The 22,713-nt window shown below is 34.5% G+C and overlaps 2 protein-coding genes across 18 annotated transcripts in view; one reads left to right on the forward strand and one right to left on the reverse strand.

Moving 5' to 3' along the window:
* TFG (trafficking from ER to golgi regulator) overlaps positions 1–11,770 on the forward strand; it is a 58,198-nt gene extending 46,428 nt beyond the window's left edge. For 4 of the 7 annotated variants that reach the window (XM_074214350.1, XM_074214349.1, XM_074214351.1 and 1 more), the window contains 4 exons: positions 795–935; positions 5,665–5,757; positions 7,189–7,353; positions 10,925–11,770. In XM_074214350.1, the coding sequence (XP_074070451.1) occupies positions 795–935; positions 5,665–5,757; positions 7,189–7,353; positions 10,925–11,301 (776 nt within the window). In that variant the 3' untranslated portion in view covers positions 11,302–11,770. The remainder of the gene's footprint in view (positions 1–794; positions 936–5,664; positions 5,758–7,188; positions 7,354–10,924) is intronic. The other 3 variants (XM_074214352.1, XM_074214354.1, XM_074214353.1) reach the window with 3 other exon arrangements.
* The window catches only part of ABI3BP (ABI family member 3 binding protein), a 278,236-nt gene continuing 266,714 nt past the window's right edge, over positions 11,192–22,713 (reverse strand). For all 11 annotated transcript variants that reach the window (XM_074214347.1, XM_074214345.1, XM_074214338.1 and 8 more), the window contains 5 exons: positions 18,462–18,541; positions 17,590–17,619; positions 16,734–16,895; positions 15,076–15,198; positions 11,192–13,661 (listed from right to left, as the gene is read on the reverse strand). In XM_074214347.1, coding sequence (XP_074070448.1) covers positions 13,546–13,661; positions 15,076–15,198; positions 16,734–16,895; positions 17,590–17,619; positions 18,462–18,541 — 511 coding nt within the window. In that variant the 3' untranslated portion in view covers positions 11,192–13,545. The remainder of the gene's footprint in view (positions 13,662–15,075; positions 15,199–16,733; positions 16,896–17,589; positions 17,620–18,461; positions 18,542–22,713) is intronic.

A 22,713-nucleotide genomic window follows, 5' to 3' on the forward strand; every position in this document is an offset into this window, starting at 1 on the left:
TTGAAAGGAACATCTAAATCATTGTAAGCAGACATTCATGTATTTAAAAACGTCTAACTAGTTTTGTCTTTCATAGTATTAAGGATCTAGAACAGGATTTTTGGAGTAGATCTAGGAAAAGGGAAAAAATTATTATCAATCTTCAGTCTCAAATTTTGTAATATTTAAATAGGTTTTCTAGCTATTGGACATAGAGTGCTGCTTTTTCGATAGCCTTTTGGATTCAGGGTCCAATTTGATTTTGTTGTAGTTTAAATTTCCTTTGGTCAGAATGAGTGCTTGTTCAGTAATAGATGAATATTGGAATAGTACTGATCCCATGGCATTGAGATAACTGCTTCTTACAAAGGGACTTTAGGAACATAGTACTCAAACTTCTTATTTGGAGGTAGTAAAGGGACTCATTTGCTTTCTGGAACTGCTTAGAGAACACAAGAATTTTAGAGAGATACTTAGGCCTATGATAATAGTGTAGATATTCCATCCAGTGATGCAAAATTCAAATAAAAAAACCCCTTCTAATCCTGGGTAATTCTAGTCTGTAATCTCCTATAAATCTTCACCTAAAGGCCCATTTATTATACTGAAAGCATTTTTCTGATATGTTTAATGTTTGAAGGATACAGATGTGTCATCTTAAAAATAAAGGTTTTACTTGAGGTTTAAGTTTGAAATATAGTTCCTTTTTCTTTGTTCTATTATCCAACTTGTTTTGAAGGAACTATTTATTAAGCACCTGCTCTGTGCAGAGTTCTGTTCCAGATTCTGATTTTGCTTTTCTGATTATTCTTTAGGACCTCCCAGTGCTCCTGCAGAAGAACGTTCTGGAACACCAGATAGCATTGCTTCCTCCTCATCTGCAGCTCATCCCCCAGGTGTTCAGCCACAGCAGCCACCATATACAGGAGCTCAGACACAGGCAGGTCAGATTGAAGGTAAAAAAATAAGTATTAAATTGTGAAATTAAGCATGGTTTTACAATGGAAAGTTATAAGGATTATATTTGTAGTGTATTCAGAGCATCACTAACTAATATGAATAGATTTTAAAGCTTTTTTTGCAAGTGTTTTTTTATTTTTAAGGTTCCACAGAAAAACAACAGGTGATGTTCTAGCTATATATTTTAAAGACCAGGTGATAGTATATATATTATAATTTTCGTTGTGTAAAGAGGGGTAAGGTAATAGGAAGCCAGCCATTTGATTTTCTGTTTTTATGGCACAGAATCATTGGGTAACTTTTGAAAAAATCGTATCTTACTGTATAATTCTTTATTGACCCATTGTATCTTAGAGTAAGGTATGTGTAAAACTTGGTGATGGGGAGGAATTGCATGCCCTAGATTTTAGGGCTTTCTTTTATTCCTTCTCTTAACAAATAGAAATAACTACCAGAACAGTAGCATAAATTAATAGAAACCATTATCAATTCAAAGAGGAAGCACAAGTGAGAGCTTTATACAGCCAGAAGAAAAATGTGGAATGTGAAAATCATATTTAAAGTACTTCAGATCTATAAAAGTGTCATATGACTTTTAAAAGTTCCCATGTTAAAAATTTTACATTCTTTTGGGAAGGATATTTTTTGAAATGCCCTGTTTTCACCTGAAATAAATATGCTAAATTACACCAAACTTTTAATAAGAGTTATTTTGAGTTAATTAGAATTAAATTGAGATTTCTATTTGATAAGGATTTAAGTAGTTAGCATAGCATATAGGAATTTTTTAATACCTTTAATTAGTGCTGAATTTTTTTAATTGAAAATGACCTTGTTGAAATGTGTTACTGATTAGTGCCATAAAACTATTCCTCTGTGGTTTTGGATAGATTTTCATTTAGAGAACATTCTCATTGTTACCTAAACCTATTTAACATAGCTTTGTTACCAAAGCTGATAGTTTTGCTACTTCAGAAAATACAAGATCTCCTATTATGAATAAATGCTGTTACTTTTAAAACTTCTTAATAATTTTTTAAAAATTACTTTAATGCCCATCAATTGAGGAATGGCTAAATAAGTTATGGTACATGAATACTAATGGATTATTATTGTTCTATAAGAAGCCATAAATGGTCTGACTCTAGAAGATCATCTGAACAAAGGGAGCAGAAGCAAAAGAACAATATACACATTAACAGCAACATTTCGAGATGATCAACCCTGATATAAGCAGCTCCTCTCAGCAGTTCAGAGAGTTAGGACAAGTATATTAGACTGGCTATGGAGAATGCTATTCCCCAGATGAAAAAACCCAAACCAAACCAAAAAACCCCTTCAGAATCTGATGAACACTTTATAAAAATTTTCTCTTTCCCTTAATCATAATTCCTCACACTCAAATGACTAATCTGTAAACATGTTTCTCAAAAATATGTATACAGTGCTAACCTGATTGTTTGCCACTGAGGGAAGGGGAGGGTGGAAGGAAATTTTATAATTAAAAAATATAAAAAATAAAATAAAGATGTGACTCAAAAAAAGGAATGAGGAAATGAATACCAGAAAAATGAAATTATCTGGTCAAGACTATACAGGTAATTAAAAACAGTATTGTGATTCAAAATAAAATTGCTTATCCATTATTTTGGTTAATTACATGTTTTGGTTTTATTGTTGCCTTTTTTTCACTTACTCATTTCCTTTGACCACTCTAATATTGAATATTTTCTTATAACAACAAAAACTTTGATCAAATCCAATTGTTCGAGATCTGTCTGACAATATATGTTGCTTTGATCCTCCATAATCCCCATCTCTTGGAGATGAGAGATGAGAGATAGAATGTCATGTGAAATCCAGTTTGGCTGGAACATAGAATGTAAGAAGGGAAGTGCTATACCCTCCTCCATGGACTGAGGAAAAAGAAACAAGTATTATCTACGGCATCATCTAGTGGAGAAACTTCAGAAAGGGCCAAGAACAAGGGAGAAAGATGACCGACTGGAATCTCAAGATAAGGAAAGCAGAAGCTGTAATAGAGTAGTTAACTTTGAACGTTATAATGTTACATAAGAATGCATTCAATTTTAACTATTGATTGGTTAATGATTATATATCAGGTTCCTCCAGAAATTCTGTTTGCTTCTAAAAGTTATTTTTTCTTGGTCGGACTGAATCAGTGCATTCAAAAATATTTAATATAAATATGTGTGTGTGTGTGTGTGTGTGTGTGTGTATTTAAACACCAATAAGACATTTTTACATCTCTCCGCTGGCCTGGAAAAGTAGAAAAATGTTTTTATATTTTGAGATTTTGTTGCTGACCAGGGTGTCCAATAATCTCACTTCGATAAGTTTGAATTCTTTTTACAAAAGAATTGTGTGTGTGTGTGTGTGTGTGTGTGTGTGTGATTCAGATCTGAAGTGGTTACAGTTACTTGAGTTGGGTGTTGGTCTTTTTAGTTTTGATTATGTTTTCCAAGTTTATCAGATTTTTGGGCAATGTACTTGGGCTTCCTGGAAGGAATAGTTACTCCTATACATAAGAAACAATCATTAGTGATAAGTTTTACGGATTTGTTTCTTGGCTACTAGAAGCCATTGAGAGGTCTATAGGAACAGGTCCTGCATTAGATATTATAATTAAACTGACCTTAAGAGAACTGCACGACTCATTGTAAGCATGCTTTTTTCACCCTTTCAAAGGAGTCAGCCCCTTAGAAGGAGCATGGATATAAGTTCTTAAACTTTTCATGTAGCTGTGATGACTGCACACAAGATAGGAAAAAAGGAAAATACTGAAAATGATTAAATGCTATTGAATTTTTCTTTTCTGTACTTCTTTGCTGTGACTCTGCACTACCAGAATGCTTTCCCCCACCATTCCCTCTCTCTGCCACTTGCTGGCTTACAGTTCTGGCTCTTATCAAATTTTGGGGGCTTTGAAAAGGAAATGATTTAAGGTTATTTTGGATATGACTTGGAATTTAAGAGAAGTATAAAGAAGATCTTGTAGTTATAAAAAGGGCTTTTTAGCAATCTGAAAATACATGTAATTGAATTAAGGAAAGCATAGGAATATTAAAACATTCTTTCAAAAATATATATGGGTATATTGATGATAATACCCATTGATAGGTTGAATTATGTAATTTAAGACTGAATTATGCAATCTGTACTATAAATTTTTTGAAATTTGATTAAAATTTTGGAGGAATTGAATGGTGCAAACAGAATAAATAGGTATTTCAAGAAAGTTAGTATGAATACCCTATGCAAGAAAGGGTAATATGGAAAGACAGGGAAGGAAAGTGGATAGGACCTGACTAGGTAATAATCTGAGGGCCAGGATATGTTTTTATTTCCATAGGTAAAGAGAGAACCCACATGAGGTGGAAGAAGTTGCAGGCCATCGAAATGCAAGAGGAGCCATAGTAACAGACCCTTGAAAAAACAGCAAAAGATACATGTATTCAGATAGAAGAGATGAACTTTCATCATGTCATTGTCAGGGATATTGGGGCCTGCGTGTAATGCGACGAGTATTCAGAGCAGAACACAGAAATATCAGTGTCCTGTTAGATATGGGACATTGGAAAAGAACATGTTTATCCACCCTTTTTAGATTGTTACCTAATGTAAGAACTTGCTATAAGATTGTTGATGATTTTGTGTTTCAGGCAAGGCATAATGACAGTTACAATGTATCATTATATGGTGGGATGGAAACCTTTTTGCTGCAGTGAATAATGTCACTGTTAGTGCTGAAGGTGCTGTAGTAAGAGGTAGTTATGCATTGTGTGGGGAAAGTAATGTGACAGTAAGGAAGGAAGATGAGGGACTTAACAAAAGCTGTTGTAATTACAGTGTTGGGGAAAATAGCAAATGACATAATGCTTCAAAACAAGATCTTAAGCTATTGTAACTATTGGAGATGAAGTTGATGTGCTAGAATTTCAATACAAACTATGTAATTATAGATTTACGTTTTTTTTTTTTTTGTATGACCAAAGTATCCGTGATGGTAATGTTTATGATCATTATTGGTATCATAGTACCTCTTATATGACATTGTCTGAAAATAATCTGCCCTCTTGTGGATAGCTTATAGGGAATTCGCCTCAAAAACAAAAAAGGGGATTTGTAAGAGACTGTTGAGGGTCACCAGGAGGTCATTGCTTGACTGGAAATGACTTAAAGGTCCTCTTTCCCATTTATACCTTGGCCTACTCACCTGGGTCAGCTCTCCAGATCTTGTCTATTCCTTATGTTTTAGCACTTCCTGGAACATTGTGTGTAAACATTAAGCCTGTGATAGCAACATTGTGTGACAATACTAGCCTGAGGAAGTAAACTTTCATCACCTGCTGTCCACAAGCATGAAAGCATTTTTTTATTGGCTTAAAGAAAATTGGGAGTAAATCAGGGACTAAAAGGGTATTTATTTAAGCTCTTGGATTCTGTTAAATAAATGGAGAACTTGCAATCTTTTGTCTCCTGCCTCTTCAAGTGTGTTCTCCTGAGAACTTGATTACAGCTGGACTGAGTCAAGTCATAGTTATGAGTAAAGTATAATTTAGCTGGCCGGCACACAACAAATTTCCTCTTTTTAAAAGGGGCATAATGCTAGCCTTAGAGTAAGGAAATGAAAGCATTAGGAATAATTATTTTGAGTTTGTTTGTTGGGCTTTAAAGTTTTTTCTCTTTTACTTTAATGTGTAGGTCAGATGTATCAACAGTACCAGCAACAGACCAGCTACAGTACTCAGCAGCCACAGGCTCAGCCTCCACAACAATATGGTATGCAGTATTCAGGTAAGCATAAGCAGCTGACAGGAAGGGATTTAAGTTCATGGTTTCAGTGGTTTTTAACAACTTGACTTTTACATTTGATTTTATTTTCAGAAATATACTACTTGGTATTTAATATATTTCTTCAAATTTCTAGTATTTTACATAATTGTATTTTAAATCAGCAGTTCATTTGGATTCATGAATGAGCATCAAACACATGCACTTCTATATTAGGCAATGGCTTAAAAACAAGATGAAGAGTTTAATTTCATTGAAATCACTGTGCACATGTCTCCTAGAAAAATAATTCTAATTTGCATGAAATAAAGTACTTGTCACTAAATTAATCACAGTTAAGGAGGAATTTCCCCTCCAACCCCTCTCCTTCTTTGAAGCCTTTCTCTTGATTTGTAAAACTTAATCATAGGTGAACTAATTTTTTTTTGTTTAAAGGAAAAATCCTTTTCAACTTGCTACCTTCACTTATTTCCATAAACTTACTTAATTTGAATCCTCTTTTTTGTCAATATGAAAACTATGTGCTTGATTTTCCTGAAAATCCAATATTTGAGAGATTAATTTCATTAAGTGATTTAAGGATCAAATCCAAAATTTTTAGTTAACAGGAAAAATAGATTACAGTTAGTGAGCCTAGACATGGAAATTATTTATAATTAATAAAATGACAAATGGGAAGCTGCAATTAATATTTCAGGTGATAACTTTATGAATTTGTTCCTAGCTTAGTGAAAAAAGTATATTGGTTTTTTCATTAAAAATTTCTGTGTTCAGATTCAGGTTCTACTCCTTCCTGGCTCTGTTACTTAACAGTTCTAGGCCTCATTTGTAAAATGAGAGTTTGGAACTAGATGACCTCAAGTATACCTTTCGACCGTAAATCTATAGTGATTAGGGGCAATGTGTTACTGGCTTTAGTGTTTTATCAATATAGAACTGTGTCACAAATAATGAAATTGTTGAATACAAAATAATTTGCCAAATATTTGGAAAAATCATCTTATGAAGAAGAATACTGTTCAGTTTATGTCCCGAAATTTAATACTCTCAAGCATTTAATGAAATGTACCATCATCTGGAGTTAAAATTTAGTAATATTGGCTATAATGCAATTTAATTGTATTGTTGCCATTCTTTCTTTGTGGCACAGGATAAATAAAAAAGCAATCAAATCCGAAACTGTTATAATATTTTTTAAATTTTTTTCTTTTGCACGGCAATGGGGTTAAGTGACTTGCCAAAGGTCACACAGCTAGGTAAATATTAAGTGTCTGAGATCAGATTTGAACTCAGGTCCTCCTGACTCCAGGGCTGGTGTTCTATCCACTGAGCCACCTAGCTGCCCCCTGTGTTGTAATCTTTTAAAAAGCTAAACTATTTTAAGAATTTTGTTCTTTCGGAGCCAGCAACCCATGTTTTCAATCTTACCCTCAGCATCTACAGTCATGTCATCAGACCTAACCAGGGAAGGATTAGTCGAGTGTCTCCCTGTAGACGGATTACAGATTGAATTTGTTGCACTTCCTGCCTCAGAAGGGCATCTTCCCATTGACTTGTATAATGATGTCGTCAGATGGAAGCGTACATCCATGACAGTCTGTATGTACATCTATTGTTTACAGCATTATTCTAGCCTTAAGAAATAGTTTTATTGTTCCGGAATACATAGACAAATGAGATGGCACTCACATTTCCTGGCTGCCCAGGGTCATGGCACAGAGAAAAGCCAAATAAGAGCAATTCCAGATGCTGTGTCACCTAGATTTAGACTATATCATGCAGCAATGCATAAGCTGATTGATTTGTTTACAGACTCACACGAGAACTCTTAGGTGCAAGTCACAAGAAATAGTTACAATGCATTTAAGGCTGCTGCAGGATTCCACATGAAGCATGCCTATTATACCCTGCTTTATCTCTCAGAATATGTGGCAACTATGTCTGCTTATAGTTGGTAGCGTGTTACCGCAATAACAATCCTCAAAACAAAAGACACAGGTCTAACATTGCCCTCTTATAGTACAAATACATAATGTAGCCTGAGAAGAACAAATGACAACACTGATTACTCTCATTTCATTCTTGAAAGAGGTTGACTCAATGCTGAACATGATTCAAGGAGTCATTGATGAAATTCCTAAGTGCCAGGTTGTTTGGGCTCAACTTGAAAGAAGTGTAGGTCTTCTAAAATTCCCTTATGCTAAAGCAGTGACATCCAGATCCAGCCTAGATTGCTCTATCAACCTTTCCAGAGCTTGTCTCTGCAGCATTATAAAACAGGAGAAACAAGTTTGATGATGAACACAAACAAGGACAACTCATCCCTGGTGGAATTCTTGAGTCAAAACTACATGTTGCATTTCAGCACAAGTTCAAGAAGAAGGACCAGTCTTCATTTACTGATGAATAATTGGCAATTCTCAAATCCTGTGGAACAACTCCACAGAGACAAGTCACCCCCAGATTGACACCAGACATATATGATTAAAAAACCAAATTGATTGACCCAAATCAGTTTATCAGAGCCTTCACCTGCTCTAATAGCTCATCACTTGCTACATTGTCATAATCAACAGATCTGCCTTAGGTTATTCCATCAAATGATCTAGAATACATGGAACTCCAGCATTCTTAGAGAGGGGCTTCTCCAAAGAAAAACCAACTTGAGCTTTGTCCTTGGCTGTCCTGGAAGAGGATGCTGACATGAAGGAGCTCTTGACAGAAGAGCTAAGACACAGAACAACCAGATCAAAAAGGAGATAGAATATGGACTCGACAGGCAAAAGCTCACAGATCAGCTTATGGACAAATTAGACAATATTTGCAACCACTGTGGGTTGTCCACCTACACTTATTGAAGCTAAGTTCAGATTGCTTAATTTGAAGATTTAAAAACTTCAGACTAACTTGTCTTTCATGTGCCTAATATGCTGTTCTGGACATAAACATGCCAAATGTTTTTAATATTTCCTCTGATTCCCCAGCACACACCCAGGCAATTTCACTGATAGATGGAGCTCCTGGTGAGCATAAAAGGGAACCCACACTCCTTGACCTTTTATACTTCTGGAATAACCAAGGGATCTGGCACCTTAAACTTAGCAAAAAAGAAACATGCCTGACTTTTAACATATTATTCCTCCATTCAACGGAATATTGTCTTGGAGATTGAATCATTAATAGTTTTAAAAAAATTTTATTCTTTCAAAATAATTTGAATAATTTGTGTAAAATATTAGATGTAAAAGAAGTCTTAAAAGGTCATCTATTTGAACTCTCATTTTCACAGATGAAGCAGCTGGATTGTGGTAGAGTTTGGTCATTCAAGGTTTCACAAGTGTCAGAGATGAGACGAAAGCTCAGATCTGGCACTTTGCTAAGTGTGGATTTTTTCCCTAATTATGGGATCTTTCCCCCTACTATACCATACTACTAAGTAGCTGCAAAAGTTCCATTTTCTATAAACTTCACCAATAATTTTTTCGAAAAAGAAATTGAGTTGAAATCGAATTATCAATCAAACATTAATTATTTGAGTTTTCTTGCCTCAGGCAAATGGTTAATGATAGATTATTTTAATACTGCTTTTAAACCTTTTATTTTGTTTTATTTTTGTACGGCAGTGGGGTTAAATGGCTTGCTGAAGGCCACACAGCTAGTTAATTATTAAGTGTCTGAGGCCGGATTTGAACTCAGGTACTCCTGACTCCAGGGCCAGTGCTCTATTCACTGCACCACCTAGCTGCCCCTCTAGACTTCATTTAAAAAAAAAATCTCATCTAAATTTTTAAAATTAAGCAAGAACCAGAAAATGCAATTTACTCCACTCTTTTTGAAAACCTTTTGTCCACAGTGGGTATGTTTGTCATTTGTTTTCCTTCTCTTAGGTATCTTATGTTATTAACTCAGCTTTGAATTTTACAAAGTAGATTATAATGGTCAAGCCAGTTTTCTGTAATAAGTGGAAAAAATCCAAGACTTCTCTCTATATTCCCCAGTTGTTGTTTTTTTTTGATTTCCTGTTATTTAACAAGTCAAAGGGTATTCCAGTGACCTAGTTGGAGAGGGTATATTATGGAAATATGAAACTTATGCATTTTGACTTGACACATTGGTGGGTGTGTCCTTTTGACTCATGGCCACTTTCAAGTTTTTCATGGAATATCAACAAAAGGTTTCTTTCGTGAGTAAATTTTGAACCCAAGTTCAAGGTGATTTCAGGATTTGTCAAATGAATACTTTGATCCTTATTTTATATTCAGGGCTGTGCATATTTTAATAATTTTCTTATGTATCTGGTATTTAATGCTGACAGGATTCCAGTCAATGGAGAGGTTTCATTGCAAGTAGCTTCAGGTGTGTTTCATAGTAGAGATAAAAACTTTCAGTTGAAGCAGATTTTTCTTTTAAATAACAGAACAAAACAAAAATCACATCTTATGGGAACATAATTGAGTAAATTATGAATACATATATTAATGGGAGTGGGAGATAGCATTTTCTTGTATTTAAGTGTACGTATGCTAAATATTACAATTTTAAATTCAAAAGGTAAAAGGATCAGATGTTAAACATCTAATATTTTGTAAGAATTACACAAAATGTGAGTTTTATGACCAACAGAAAAGGTCCACATTGCCATCATAGAATGCATCTGATAGCATTGTGATGCTTTTATTAATTTTGCAATTCTTTTTTGCAAATATCCTGCAGGTTCACATCTAAGAAGATCCACTAGGAAAAATGATTTTCATATTAGACTGCTATTATGTAGGCCTCCCTACTTAATTATATTATGATATTTCAATTATTGTCCTTGTCTTGTCTCCCTCTAAAATAAAATCATTGAACTGAAGAAATGAGTACTGTGGCTTCAGCTTACAAAATAAAATTTTAGTTAAAATGAAGTTTTCTGTTTCTGTAGGTATATTTGCTGCATAACAATTAGATAATTCAGTGTTTTGAAGTAATGCAAGATGTAATTTGCTATTGTGCTTGCTTTTGTTACAAATGCCTGTGACTTATTTTCCTGACTGAAAAGATCTTTTGACCCTTATATTAAAAGTTATTAATCAGATCTTATTAATCAGATCTTGTAAACCATTTTTAGTTTCTTAGATACATGCACACATACAAATATATTGCTGTTATTATTTTACTTTTCCACCAGGCTACAGTCAGCAGACTGGACCCCAACCTCCTCAGCAGTTCCAAGGATATGCTCAGCAACCAACTTCCCAGCCCCCTGCTCCTGGCTTTTCTGGACAGCCTCAACAACTTCCTGCTCAGCCTCCTCAGCAGTACCAGGCGAGCAATTACCCTGCACAGAATTACACCACCCAAGCTTCTCAGCCTGCCAGTTACACCCCTGCTTCTCAACCTGGAATGGCTCAAAGTCAACCAGGTGCCTATCAACCAAGACCGGGCTATACTCCACCTCCTGGAAGTACTATGACGACCCCTCCTCCAAGTGGGCCTAACCCTTATGCACGTAACCGTCCTCCCTTTACTCAGGGTTATACCCAGCCTGGACCTGGTTATCGATAGGGAAATTCAGCTGTTTATTATGTTACAGATAAATGCAGCTATTAGCTTTCCATCCCAACAGACTCAATACTACTTTTAATTTCAATTAAAGTTCAGAAGCTCCAAAAGAAAAAGAAAAGCAGAGCATTCTTTATGGTATCATTGTTGCTGTTAATTGAAAGCATAATTTGCTGGAATAAAAGACCAAAACAAATCTTCATTTCTCCCCTGCTTAAAATAGTATCAGCTTCCTAGTTTTTTTTTTTTAATTTTGAAACACTACCTTAAGTGTGTGTAAAGTGATTGAATTCTAGCTTGCCTTGTCCAGAGGATATTAAAATGCTAGGTTGGTTGAGATTTAGCCATATTCTCTGGCTTGTTTTTACTCTTAACATGATGTACTAAATTAGATCCCTTTGAGATAAAAAACTAGATATTATGTAAAAATGGTAACATTGATATTGAATGGCTAATAAAATGATTGAATTCATTACTTGTCTTGTTCTTAATCCCAGACAGTGGGATAATATTTTAAAGGGAGAGCCAGAAGGATTAATTTTCTTTTATGCCCTTTTTGCATGTATTTTGTCTTAAAACTTTTTAAAAAGTGCTCTATAAATTTTTTTTTGCAAGGCAATGGGGATTAAGTTGTCCAAGGTTACACAGCTAGGTATTAAGTGTCTGAGGTCACATTTGAACTCAGGTTCTCCTGACTCCAGGGCCAGTACTCTATCCACTGCCCCTCTGAATTATCTTTAAAATATCTTGAGAACTGTATGTTGCTATATTCCCTTTGTGAATTCCGTTCATTTTGTTTTATTCGTTTATAAGCATTATGAGAAAGGAATCCATAGGTTTCATCAGAAAACTAAGCCAAAGTGTTTCCTGACCAAAAAAAATAAGTTGAGAATTCTTGTATTGAAGTGATTTTATTGTTCAGATTCTTGGAAAAATCAGTGTATAAAAACTAAAATTTAAATTCTCTCTCAAAGAGAGACAAACTAGCTTGAGAGAAAACTAGTTCTCAACTTAAAAAATGATAATGGAATTGTTCTATGGGGTTGAAAGTATGCAATTCCATATTTACTTAAACTTTAAAAGTGAAAAGTTATTCAATGATGTGAACAGTACAGAAACACCTTTTTTTAAAAAAACTACATCTCTTTATTGGAGAGTTATTTAATGTTTGAAAAATAAACAATGTATGTAGCATTGAAGGGGGAAATTGAGGCATTTTTGGAATAAAGGCAACAGTATAGAAGACATTAAGCACAGTGAATTTACCCCCTTTCCCCCAGGAATAGTTTTTATTTAACCAGATTTTCTTTACAGTTTTGAGTTACAAAAGCAGAATTACAACAAATATCCCCCTTTGCATTAATTCATAGATGTCTTTTATACAAAATATATATAGCAAATATCCTGTACATTATTATAGACCTTGCTCATTTACTTTTTTGTGCTCAAATATCAGAACCAGTGCTTGCAACTTGGCTAGGGACATGACCATATTAATAGATTAAATGAAGACACAAAATTATTTCAAGGGACAGTGGAAAATTCTAAGTTTGATGAAAAAAATACATCCAGACAATATAACATAGGCTGATTGGTAGAAAATAAATCTCTAAGGTAAAAAGGACTCAATATCTACCAAATAGTTGATCCAGAAGTGCTAAAAATGAAACTTGCCTAATGTTCCACTCAAGACTTGACAAATATCTCCACTAAATAGCCAATTGTGTTTAGACTCAAAGCTCTTCCAGAAAAGCTTATTCAACTGTTTCTATTCTGAGGACTATGTAAATATTGGGAAAATTGTATTTTCAGCTCTATTGAAGAAGAGTTTGATCCAATAAGTTAAAGTTAATTATAAAGGGAGGGAGAATAGAGGTTTGTAGAGTTAACTAAACAGGTAATAAAAGGGAATATTTAAAATTATTGCATATTATACTTTAAGTTTACCTTAAAAGTGCCTCAAAATATTTATTACAACACTGTGATAAATAACAAACTATCTCATAAAATAACATGAGCAGGGAGCCAGCTTCCCAAATTCCTGTTAATGCCTATATCTTAACTTCATTTAAATGACTTTTAGAACCTGATAAATATAGTAAGCAGCCTATTAATAAACAGTTAATATTGCCATTAATTCCATTTTAAATTTCTATACATAGTAAACAAAAGGTGGGACAAATACTATAACATTTCCAACTCTTTCCTTGTTGGAAAAGAAGGCATCTCTCACCACTCCTGTAGCCTCTACCATTTTCCAGGTATCGTAGTTCCACATTCATACCACTGGACATAGTTGATCTGTGTATGACCGCCTATTTCTCCAAATTGGACTGGTTCTTGGCGTACTGCTCGAAAGTAGCCTAATAAATCAAATTGATAAATTTAGTATAACTTTAGTTTTATTCCACACTTTCTTATTTTTCTATGGTGCAGTGTCTACATAGAATTTAAGTTATTTAATGGTATTTAACTTGAAAATGCCCTCAGGGTATATTTTCAAATTTTTACCATATAGTATGAAGGATTGCTTGACTTGTGTAAAGATAGTTAATACATTCACACATTCGAACATGTTTCTCTTAGTATGTTCCTACTGAAAGAACTTACTGTTAAACTTCTACAAAAATTAATTTGCTTTATGTAAGAATTTTCCTAAAATAATCATAACGAATGAAATAGTTTATGTAGCATTTGACATTTAAAATTAATTAAAAATGGTTTTTCAATAAATCTTCATTTACTTCCTTCCCCTTCCACACACACACACACACACTCAGACACTCCACTATTGTTGCCTTAGCAATGTACTGTATTTGTGTTAACAAAAATTAGTGAATTATACTTGCTCATGCAAGTATAATTCAGTTCACATACAGATTTTTTTTGAGAAATCATGTATATTTTAAGAATTTAAAAGTATACTAAGGAAGTTTGCTGCTTAAATAAATCCTGTATAGAATCAGCTAATGTGAATATATATAATTTAAATTTTCTTAAAATGAAATCCGTATCTTTTATGCTATAATTTCACTTGGCTCTGGTTGAGCCAAGATTTCAGTTGTTAAATTGGGAAAAGGTAATGAGAGAACATGACTGAAGGGATCAGTAAATGGAAGGGAAATAGAACTAGCCATTTTTTGTTGATAGACTTCTTTTATGGTATTCTATACTTAATAAATATTTTGTTCATTTGAATTTTGCCAAGGAACTTTATCCCTATGAGCACAGAAAGTAATTTCCCAGGGGTGGCTAGGTGGCGTAGTGGAAAGAGCGCCAGCCCTGGAGTCAGGAGTACCTTGAGTTCAAATGTGGCTTCAGTCACTTAATAATTACCTAGCTGTGTGGCCTTGGGCAAGTCACTTAACCCCATTGCCTTGCAAAAAAAACCCAAACTAAAAAAAAATTTCCCTAGCTATAATTACCTTTTACCTTATTTCAGACTATTTGAACTGGAAAGGGTATTGGAGGGCATGTAAGTTAATGTAGCATATTCATTTTGCAGATAAATTATATGACAGGTTGGTTCATGGTGATTCAGGTTAACTGGCCAAGATTAAACAGAACATTAATACTGACAACTAGACATAGAACTTGTTTTCCTGGTTTTCCAATCCCATTTTGTCTTCATACTATGATGATTTCCCTTGTGTAGATAAAGTTATACATGTTCTGTATATTTCTCCTTCAATTTTTAATCAGTTTTTAAATCCACTATAATGAAACTTGTTGAGGGTTATTAAATCATCTTAGAAGAGTTGAGATTTAATCAAATACCTTCTTTGGTGGGCAGCTGATCAGAACTGAGTTGCTGTCCAGTTCGGCCATCTAAAAAGGAATCCACGAACTGGCAGTGGTCTTCTCCATGTCCTCTCTGATCTCCAATGTTGTAAAATTTTCCTGAATATATAAAAATTAAAATGACATTGAAAAAGATATATGGCAATGATGTTTTATTGGACATATTACTAATGTAGGAGTCTATTGAACTAATAAAACTCATATCAAGACACACACACACAACCCCTCTGACAAAAAGTTGATGATTAGGGCTTTAAATGCTTATTATATAGTGCTTTTGGAACACTTTCTGCACAACAGATAGAAAAAACACAAACATAAACACATGTTTGGAAATGAAGTTTAAGCAACTTGACCAGGATCACAGAGTTAATGCTATCCAGGGCCAATATTCAAATTCAAACATCCTGACTCCAAAAATCAGTGTTACAATTGCATTGTTTTTTTCTATCCCAATTCTTTTTCTTCATCTTTTCCCTGAGTTGCTAGTTTTTATATGGTGCCTTTGACATTTTTTTTGGAAATAGATCCAACTACCATGAAAGGTTTTATCTGGCATGTTGAGAGAATTACCATAAAAAATTTACAAAACCACATTTACAAGTTTTAGTATCAGCTTACTGACACCTGGTGTTTAGTTAACAAAGTCCAGCTAGCTAGAATCCACATTGTAGTGAATTACTTTGGAGACAAGAAATCAACTCCTAAAAAAATTAGCAACACTTACCTAGTAGAGGAGAGATAAGTGAAGTCAAGAACTGGCTGGTCATTAGAATGGGCTGGGTGAGAATTAACTATAAACTTGAAGTAAAATCATTTGCTTATTTCCTTTCAATTAGTTTAACTTTTATTTTTTTGTGGGGGTAAGGAAGGTTGTAGAATAATGGGGTTAAGTGACTTGCCCAAGGTTACCCCAGCTAGTAAACATTTGAGGCTGGATTTGACTCCACTGTACCACCTAGCTGCCCCTAGTTTCTACTTCTAATGGCAGGAATGTTAACACCATTCCAAAAATTTTTTTAAGCCAGTTTAATAATGTGATATGGATACATTAAAAATCTTACCAGTCATGTTAAACATAAAACAGCCTCTTTCAATGTGTTGGTAACATTGCAGTTACATTTCAATAGCTTTCATCTAATAATTATATTAGAGTATATTAGCCCTTTCTAGTTGAGTAAATGGCAATAGTATTTCATATGTGCATGTATATTATATTTTTCAAGAAAATATAATGGGTGAGACAACATTCCTCCATGTTAGTGGTTAACTCAAATGGTAATTTTTTTTTACAGTTTTAATGTTTAATTTTCTTTTTACTGAATATTTTAATTGGCTTTGGCAAAAATTATATTACAAAAACTTTTTATTAGGGATGGGATTAGGTTTGTACTTTTCAAATAGTTCTTTTGTAATTCCAAAAGGTAGAATCAAGTCCTTTATCTGTAGTATCAAGAAATTCTTGTGACATTTTAATTAATGGAACTTATTTTTTTTGCATAATTCCCAGATATGCTTGTACTCCATAACAAAAAAATCCAAGGTAAGTCATTAATAACAAGCATTTATATTGAGAGGAAAATTTCTGAAAACGTAAGAGCAAAGCTCAGAGAGATGTGTTTTATTGCCCTTACCTGTGAGTGAATCACTCAGGTAAATCTTGTATCGCAATGAATTGCATAGCTGCACACCCACAAACTTCTTATACCAAGTTCTCTTGACATACTGTTTGCCTTTGCATTCTGAATAGGAGTCTGACTTAAAGGGTATTTCGGTCCAGATGGCATCTCTTCCTACTGCATAAAAGAAATCCAAAGACCAAGTTTACTTTTCTTGTCCACTATTTTGTATCCTGGGAGTGAGATAAAAGATCAAGGGCACATTTGCCAACTTTTTAAAGAGTTGCCTAAAAATTTACAAAGCCACCACATTTAAATATCAGCTTACTGACACCTGGCTTTTTCCAGCAAACCAAATGATTAAAAAGAAAAACCAACTCATGCCTGAATTCTATTAAATAATAAAGATATCTTGGAAAGAATATTCAGTATTAAAATAATGTTCAATATTATATAATACTATAAGGTTTAATATTCCAAGTTTTCTGCAGTAGTAGATATAGAGGGCAACACTAACAGATGTCTTAACACACAAGATACATTTCGGTACATTCAGTGTTATTTGAAGCAAACTAAGTCTTAAGTAGGAAATTATTTATTCTTCAGTGATTTAGTGATTTGGATGAGAAAACACAAATTGGTCTGGTACATTGATGCCAACGTATTTCAAAATATCCAGGTTGTTCTTGGAGCATCACAGATTTGAAGTTTGTTATCCATTTTAGATAAACATTTAGACTAGCAGGAATTCTTAAACTCTCTTAAGTAGGAGATGTGAAGACATATGACTAAAGTTAAGGTTCTTGCTTTGTTTTATTAAGTTAATTTTAAAAACATTCTGATTTACGCTTACTCGGTGCATTATCCCTACCTGAAATTGGCTCAGTCACTCTTGGATCCGCTGGGGAAAAATTGCATACTGTGTTAGTCTATGTAAGATATTTTACATACACAAAACAGACACCCACACACATAAATTCCATAATCTAACATTGTGAAAGATGTATTACACAACTGCTATGTAGGATTGTTTATGAAATATCATGCTCCAATAAAACACTGAATTAAATTTGTTTTTGGAAAGTTTTCTTAAATGTTGAAATTCATTTCTACCATCCCCTTAGCTATTTCCCTATAGCTTGTGGCTCCTCAGATCCATTTTCTAGCTCAGTTCAAAGAGCAGATATCAATCACTAGCATGTTAAGCTGTACTCATTGGGACAATTGTTCAAGGAATGTTGATCATTATTAAATATTAATTGAATTATTAATTTATTATTTATAAATATTAATTGAATTTCTTTTTTTAGTTCTATATTTCAAACTATAGATCAAGATCTATACAATCATGACAATATGATCACTTTTAAATTTAACAGATAACTGTCAGGAAAATAACCAACTAACAAAATCTGGGTATCAATATTGGTTAGACCCAAGTAGCCTTTTTTCATAATGCATGAATATTTTGTTCTGGATTTGGCAGTATAACAGGATTGGCCAGGCAATTTGAACATAAACTCTTCTTTAATGTCATTTAGTGTGACACAAATGAAATTTCCTGAATGAATAAAAGATAAAGAAATATACAAAAACTCATCTGAGCTCATTTTTATGCATTTGCTTCTTCCCAAGAAGTTTGGCCAAAAGAGCTTACCCTGGGTTCCTTCTGACAATTTTTGCATAGACAAAGCACTGGATCCTTCTCTAGACTCAATTACTAGGAGTCACTGATGGGGTTACCTGATTCAGTATTGAAATCCACAGTTTTGCTAGTTGGACCTTCACCAAGAGGGTTTCTGGGGGTCACCTCGAACCGATAACTGGATGAACAGGAAAGGAAAAAAGTTTATGTTCTTTCCTTGACTACTAAGAGGTAATAATCACTTATTGTCCTGTTCTCATTTTAAAACCAATGACAATAAATATTCTTGAATCTTAGTCTGATCTGATTGTTGTCTTTCATAATTGAAGATCATGGCATCAAAAGAATGATGACATGATATGTAGATTATGTTGACTAAAGCGAAGATAGTGTTGTGCAAAGACATCTTCCTTGCCTCTTCCAGAACCATCTTAGTGACCTGATAGTGTAAAAAACAAGACTTCTGTTGCTGTTCTGGATACTATGGGAGACCTTGACCTTTTAGTTTTACGTCTTTCCCACATCATCATGGCACCAATGTCAGGCATGACATTAATGCCAGACTTAGAAGTTTTGATTTAGCACCTCAGTGAAAGCTCTGCAACTGGTAGCTGCACCTCCTTTACTCTGTGTCGGTAGATCCATCCAATGTTTGGTGACATGTCTAAGTCAGATACATCTCATGTATAGAACTATGATTCTGCTTGTGCTGGGCAATATGTCAGTATTGTAAGATTACCTTAACCTGTTTTGTAAATATGTTTTATTCATTTTTGTTTTGTTTCTTTTTAGGTTTTTGCAAGGCAAATGGGATTAAGTGGCTTGCCCAAGGCCACACAGCTAGGTAATTATTAAGTGTCTGAGACCGGATTTGAACCCAGGTACTCCTGACTCCAAGGCTGGTGCTTTATCCACTATGCCACCTAGCCGCCCGTTTTATTCATTTTTGTGACCATAGTTCCTCCGGAACCTAAAGACTTTGGTTTGTCAGAAGCTGCCCAGTTGGTAGTGGGAATAATTTACCAGATTGTTTGTTGGCATTATTTATGGTTGGAAGTATGATAGTATCTAGTATTTGATCTCCTTTTGAACCTCTAACTTTCATTCTTGATTAGTGAAAACATTTTTGACAAATGCTTTAGCTCTGATCCAATTTGCACTGGTCCAAGAATTTCACCTCTAGCACTACAGTACAAATACCTCCAGTTCTCCCAACGTGACCCCAGTTTTGAAAACCAACAAAATCAAACTGGGTCCTATTCCATTATTCCTCGCTGGGTATCCAGTAGACTTGGACCTACTTTGAACACTCTAATCTTTTCACAGTAAACACTTAAGGCCCTTCAGGAATCTTACAGCAGAAAGGAATCCTAGAAATTTTTTAGTCTGCCTTCATCATCTTACTGATAAGGAAATTGAATCCCCGAAAAATGAAGTGACTTGCCAAAAGTCATACCACCAGCATTTAGAGTCAAGACCTGAAACCAAAGTCCAGTGCTTTCAGTACAAGACTGCTTTTCTAGAAGTTCTTTTTCTTTTAATGTATTTTTAAATCCTCCCCATTACATGCAAAAACAAGTTTTAATATTTACTTCCAGAAACTTGAGTTTCAAATTCTCCCTTTCTCCCACTCCACTCCCCCCCTCATTGAGGAAGCAAGTTACTTGGCATAACCATATGCAACCATGAAAAACATTACTACAATGATAAAAGTCATAATGTAAATGTAAGCATAAACTCCACCTCCCACAAAAAAAGAATCCTCAAGAAAAATGAAATTGGAAAAAAAAAAGATGTTATGTATTCTAAACAATGCTATGATCTATTATTTCATTTTACTATCCAAAACAGTTTTTTTGCTTGGTGCAGTAATTGGAGTTGACTGACAAACTTTGAACCAAAAAAAAGTTAAAAATATGACCTATGAATTTTGGTTTTATTTTTTCATTTTAATTTAAAACTGATTTCCTCTGTGAAAGGAACTCTCAGTATGAAATCTTTCACCAATGGAGATTAGAATTTATGCATACTTCTGTATTGGAATTTATTGGTAGCTAGGGCACAGTGCCTTCCTTGTGTAAAATCAAATGATGCAATATCAACTTTGGAGTTGATAGTCCAGTTTTGCTAGAATGCAGAGTACTTGAAGGCACCCAATATGAGATAAAATGTACTGTTGTCACATTGTGGAGGGCTTTAAATATCAACTGAGGATGTAGCATTTTAATCTAGAGACAATAAAAATGAATTGAAAAATGAAAAAAAATCACTGGAAAGTTGAGCAAATATCAAATAAAACTATACAGCACATTTGAAAGTTTTAAAACACCATACATGTTAAGGTATTACTGACATTATTCATTACTTCAACAGCTACATATCAAGTGGTGGTGTGGATAAAGCTTATCCGACAGAATCATGACTAGGACAAATGAGTGAAGGGAACTAATTGTAGGTTGGAAAGGACTTTAGAAGTCACCTAGCCGATCATCTCCCAGAAATATATCCCTGACAAATGGGCCTCTGGATAAGACTAAGCATAGAGATAAATGTATGTAGTCTCTGAAAGGACCAAGGATAAAGAGCAGAGAATCTTATTCATTGTGTATTAATATTTTGTTTGTTTAATCACTTCCGTTGTCTCCAACTTTTCATGACCCCATTTGGATTTTGGAAGTTGATTTTGGCAGAGTTACTGGAGTGATTTGCTACTCAGCTCATTTTACAGGTGAGGAGCTGAGGCAAACAGGGTTAAATGACTTGCTCAGGTTCAGAAGATGAGTCTTCTGAATTCCACCCTATCTGCAGTGCCACTTAGCTGCCCCTTTACAATGTTAGAAATAAGAAAATTGTAACAGCTAGGTGGCGCAGTGGATCGAGTACTGGCCCTGGAGTCAGGGGGAATCTCAGTTCAAATTCGATCTCAGAAACAATAATAACCTAGCTGTGTGACCATGGGGGAAAAAAAAACCTTAAGAAAATTGTCATGATCTACAGAAAGAATTAAACAAAGAATAGTCAAAGAGAATTCTTGCCCATTTGGGGGAAAGGGGATCAGTTTTTGATTAGTAAAAATATATATACATTGAAATACAACCTCATACAGAAGCCTAATTACCATAATGGCAGGAGCTTTGCTCCAGGGTACCAAAACCTAGAGAGTCCTGAAAGCATTTTTGCATACTTTGGTAGGTAGAAACAACTGAATTTAGCATAGAGTTAAGAATAATTAAATCATAAGATATCAAATGTCAGAGTTCCTCCCCACTTTCATCTGAGCTTAACCCTAGTTGAGGTCTTCCCTAGTCGATCTCTCTCTGATTTTGCCTCTAGCAACAGCTCCTACCCAGGCTCTGCCTCTCAAAGCAATAAGTCCTATGGTCTTTGATTGATTTCTTCTGAATTACCCCTTCAAATGAATTCTTCCACCCAAGTTGATTTGATAGCACCTCATGTGCTACTTGTCCCAATCACCAAAAATGTTAGTTATAGCTCAGTTCATACGTTCCACTGATGGGATCTATCCATAGCTTGGCTTTTAAAAAATTTTTAATTTGGCAATCACCAATATGAATATTTCATTATATGAGGAAGACTACAACGGATTGTATATTAAACTGATCCTTTTGTTATATACCACCCATTGCCATAAATTATTTGTATATAAAAATATTCATTTACACACTCCCCTCCAACCAACTCCCCCCAATTAAAACCACACACAAATTCCCACACACACATACACAAACACATAATATTCCTCTCAGAACCTATTTAAGCAATAATTGGCATGGACCCAAGGAATTTTCTAAGGATTAAAGATTTGCTGAGCAGAGCTGACAGCCCCATACCCAGTCTCTGTTCCATTATTGCTCTAGGGAAGTGAACATGAAAAAAAAATACTAATCAAAGGCATATGGACTTTGATTCAAATAGTTATAAACACAGTTTCAGTCAGTCCAATCAGGGAGTGGGTCTTGTCAATCAGACTTCTGGAATTCTCTCTGTGCTCCCTCCATCGCACTGTTGTACTTGGCCTGTTTGCAGTTTGGTTGATGCATTTTAAATGCTCATGAACTGATTATATGTCTCTCCTTAACTTCTGCAGAATTCAGAGACATCAGTCTGAACTCTGTTTGGCAGAGAACCTGGAAGTACCCAAAATTGTAGATAAGGGGAGGCCATGTATTTCATCCTGATTAGATTATAAAACTAGAAAGGATGATAATGCATATCTCAGAATCACAGCCTATGGGAACTTAGAGATCAAAATCTAACCTTGTCATTGTACATATAAAAAGACTGGGACTCAAGGAGAAAAACTAGTAAACAGTATTTCATGAGTCTGAC

This window comes from Macrotis lagotis, chromosome 1 (genome assembly GCF_037893015.1).
Source record: "Macrotis lagotis isolate mMagLag1 chromosome 1, bilby.v1.9.chrom.fasta, whole genome shotgun sequence".
Taxonomy (NCBI): Eukaryota; Metazoa; Chordata; class Mammalia; order Peramelemorphia; family Peramelidae; genus Macrotis; species Macrotis lagotis.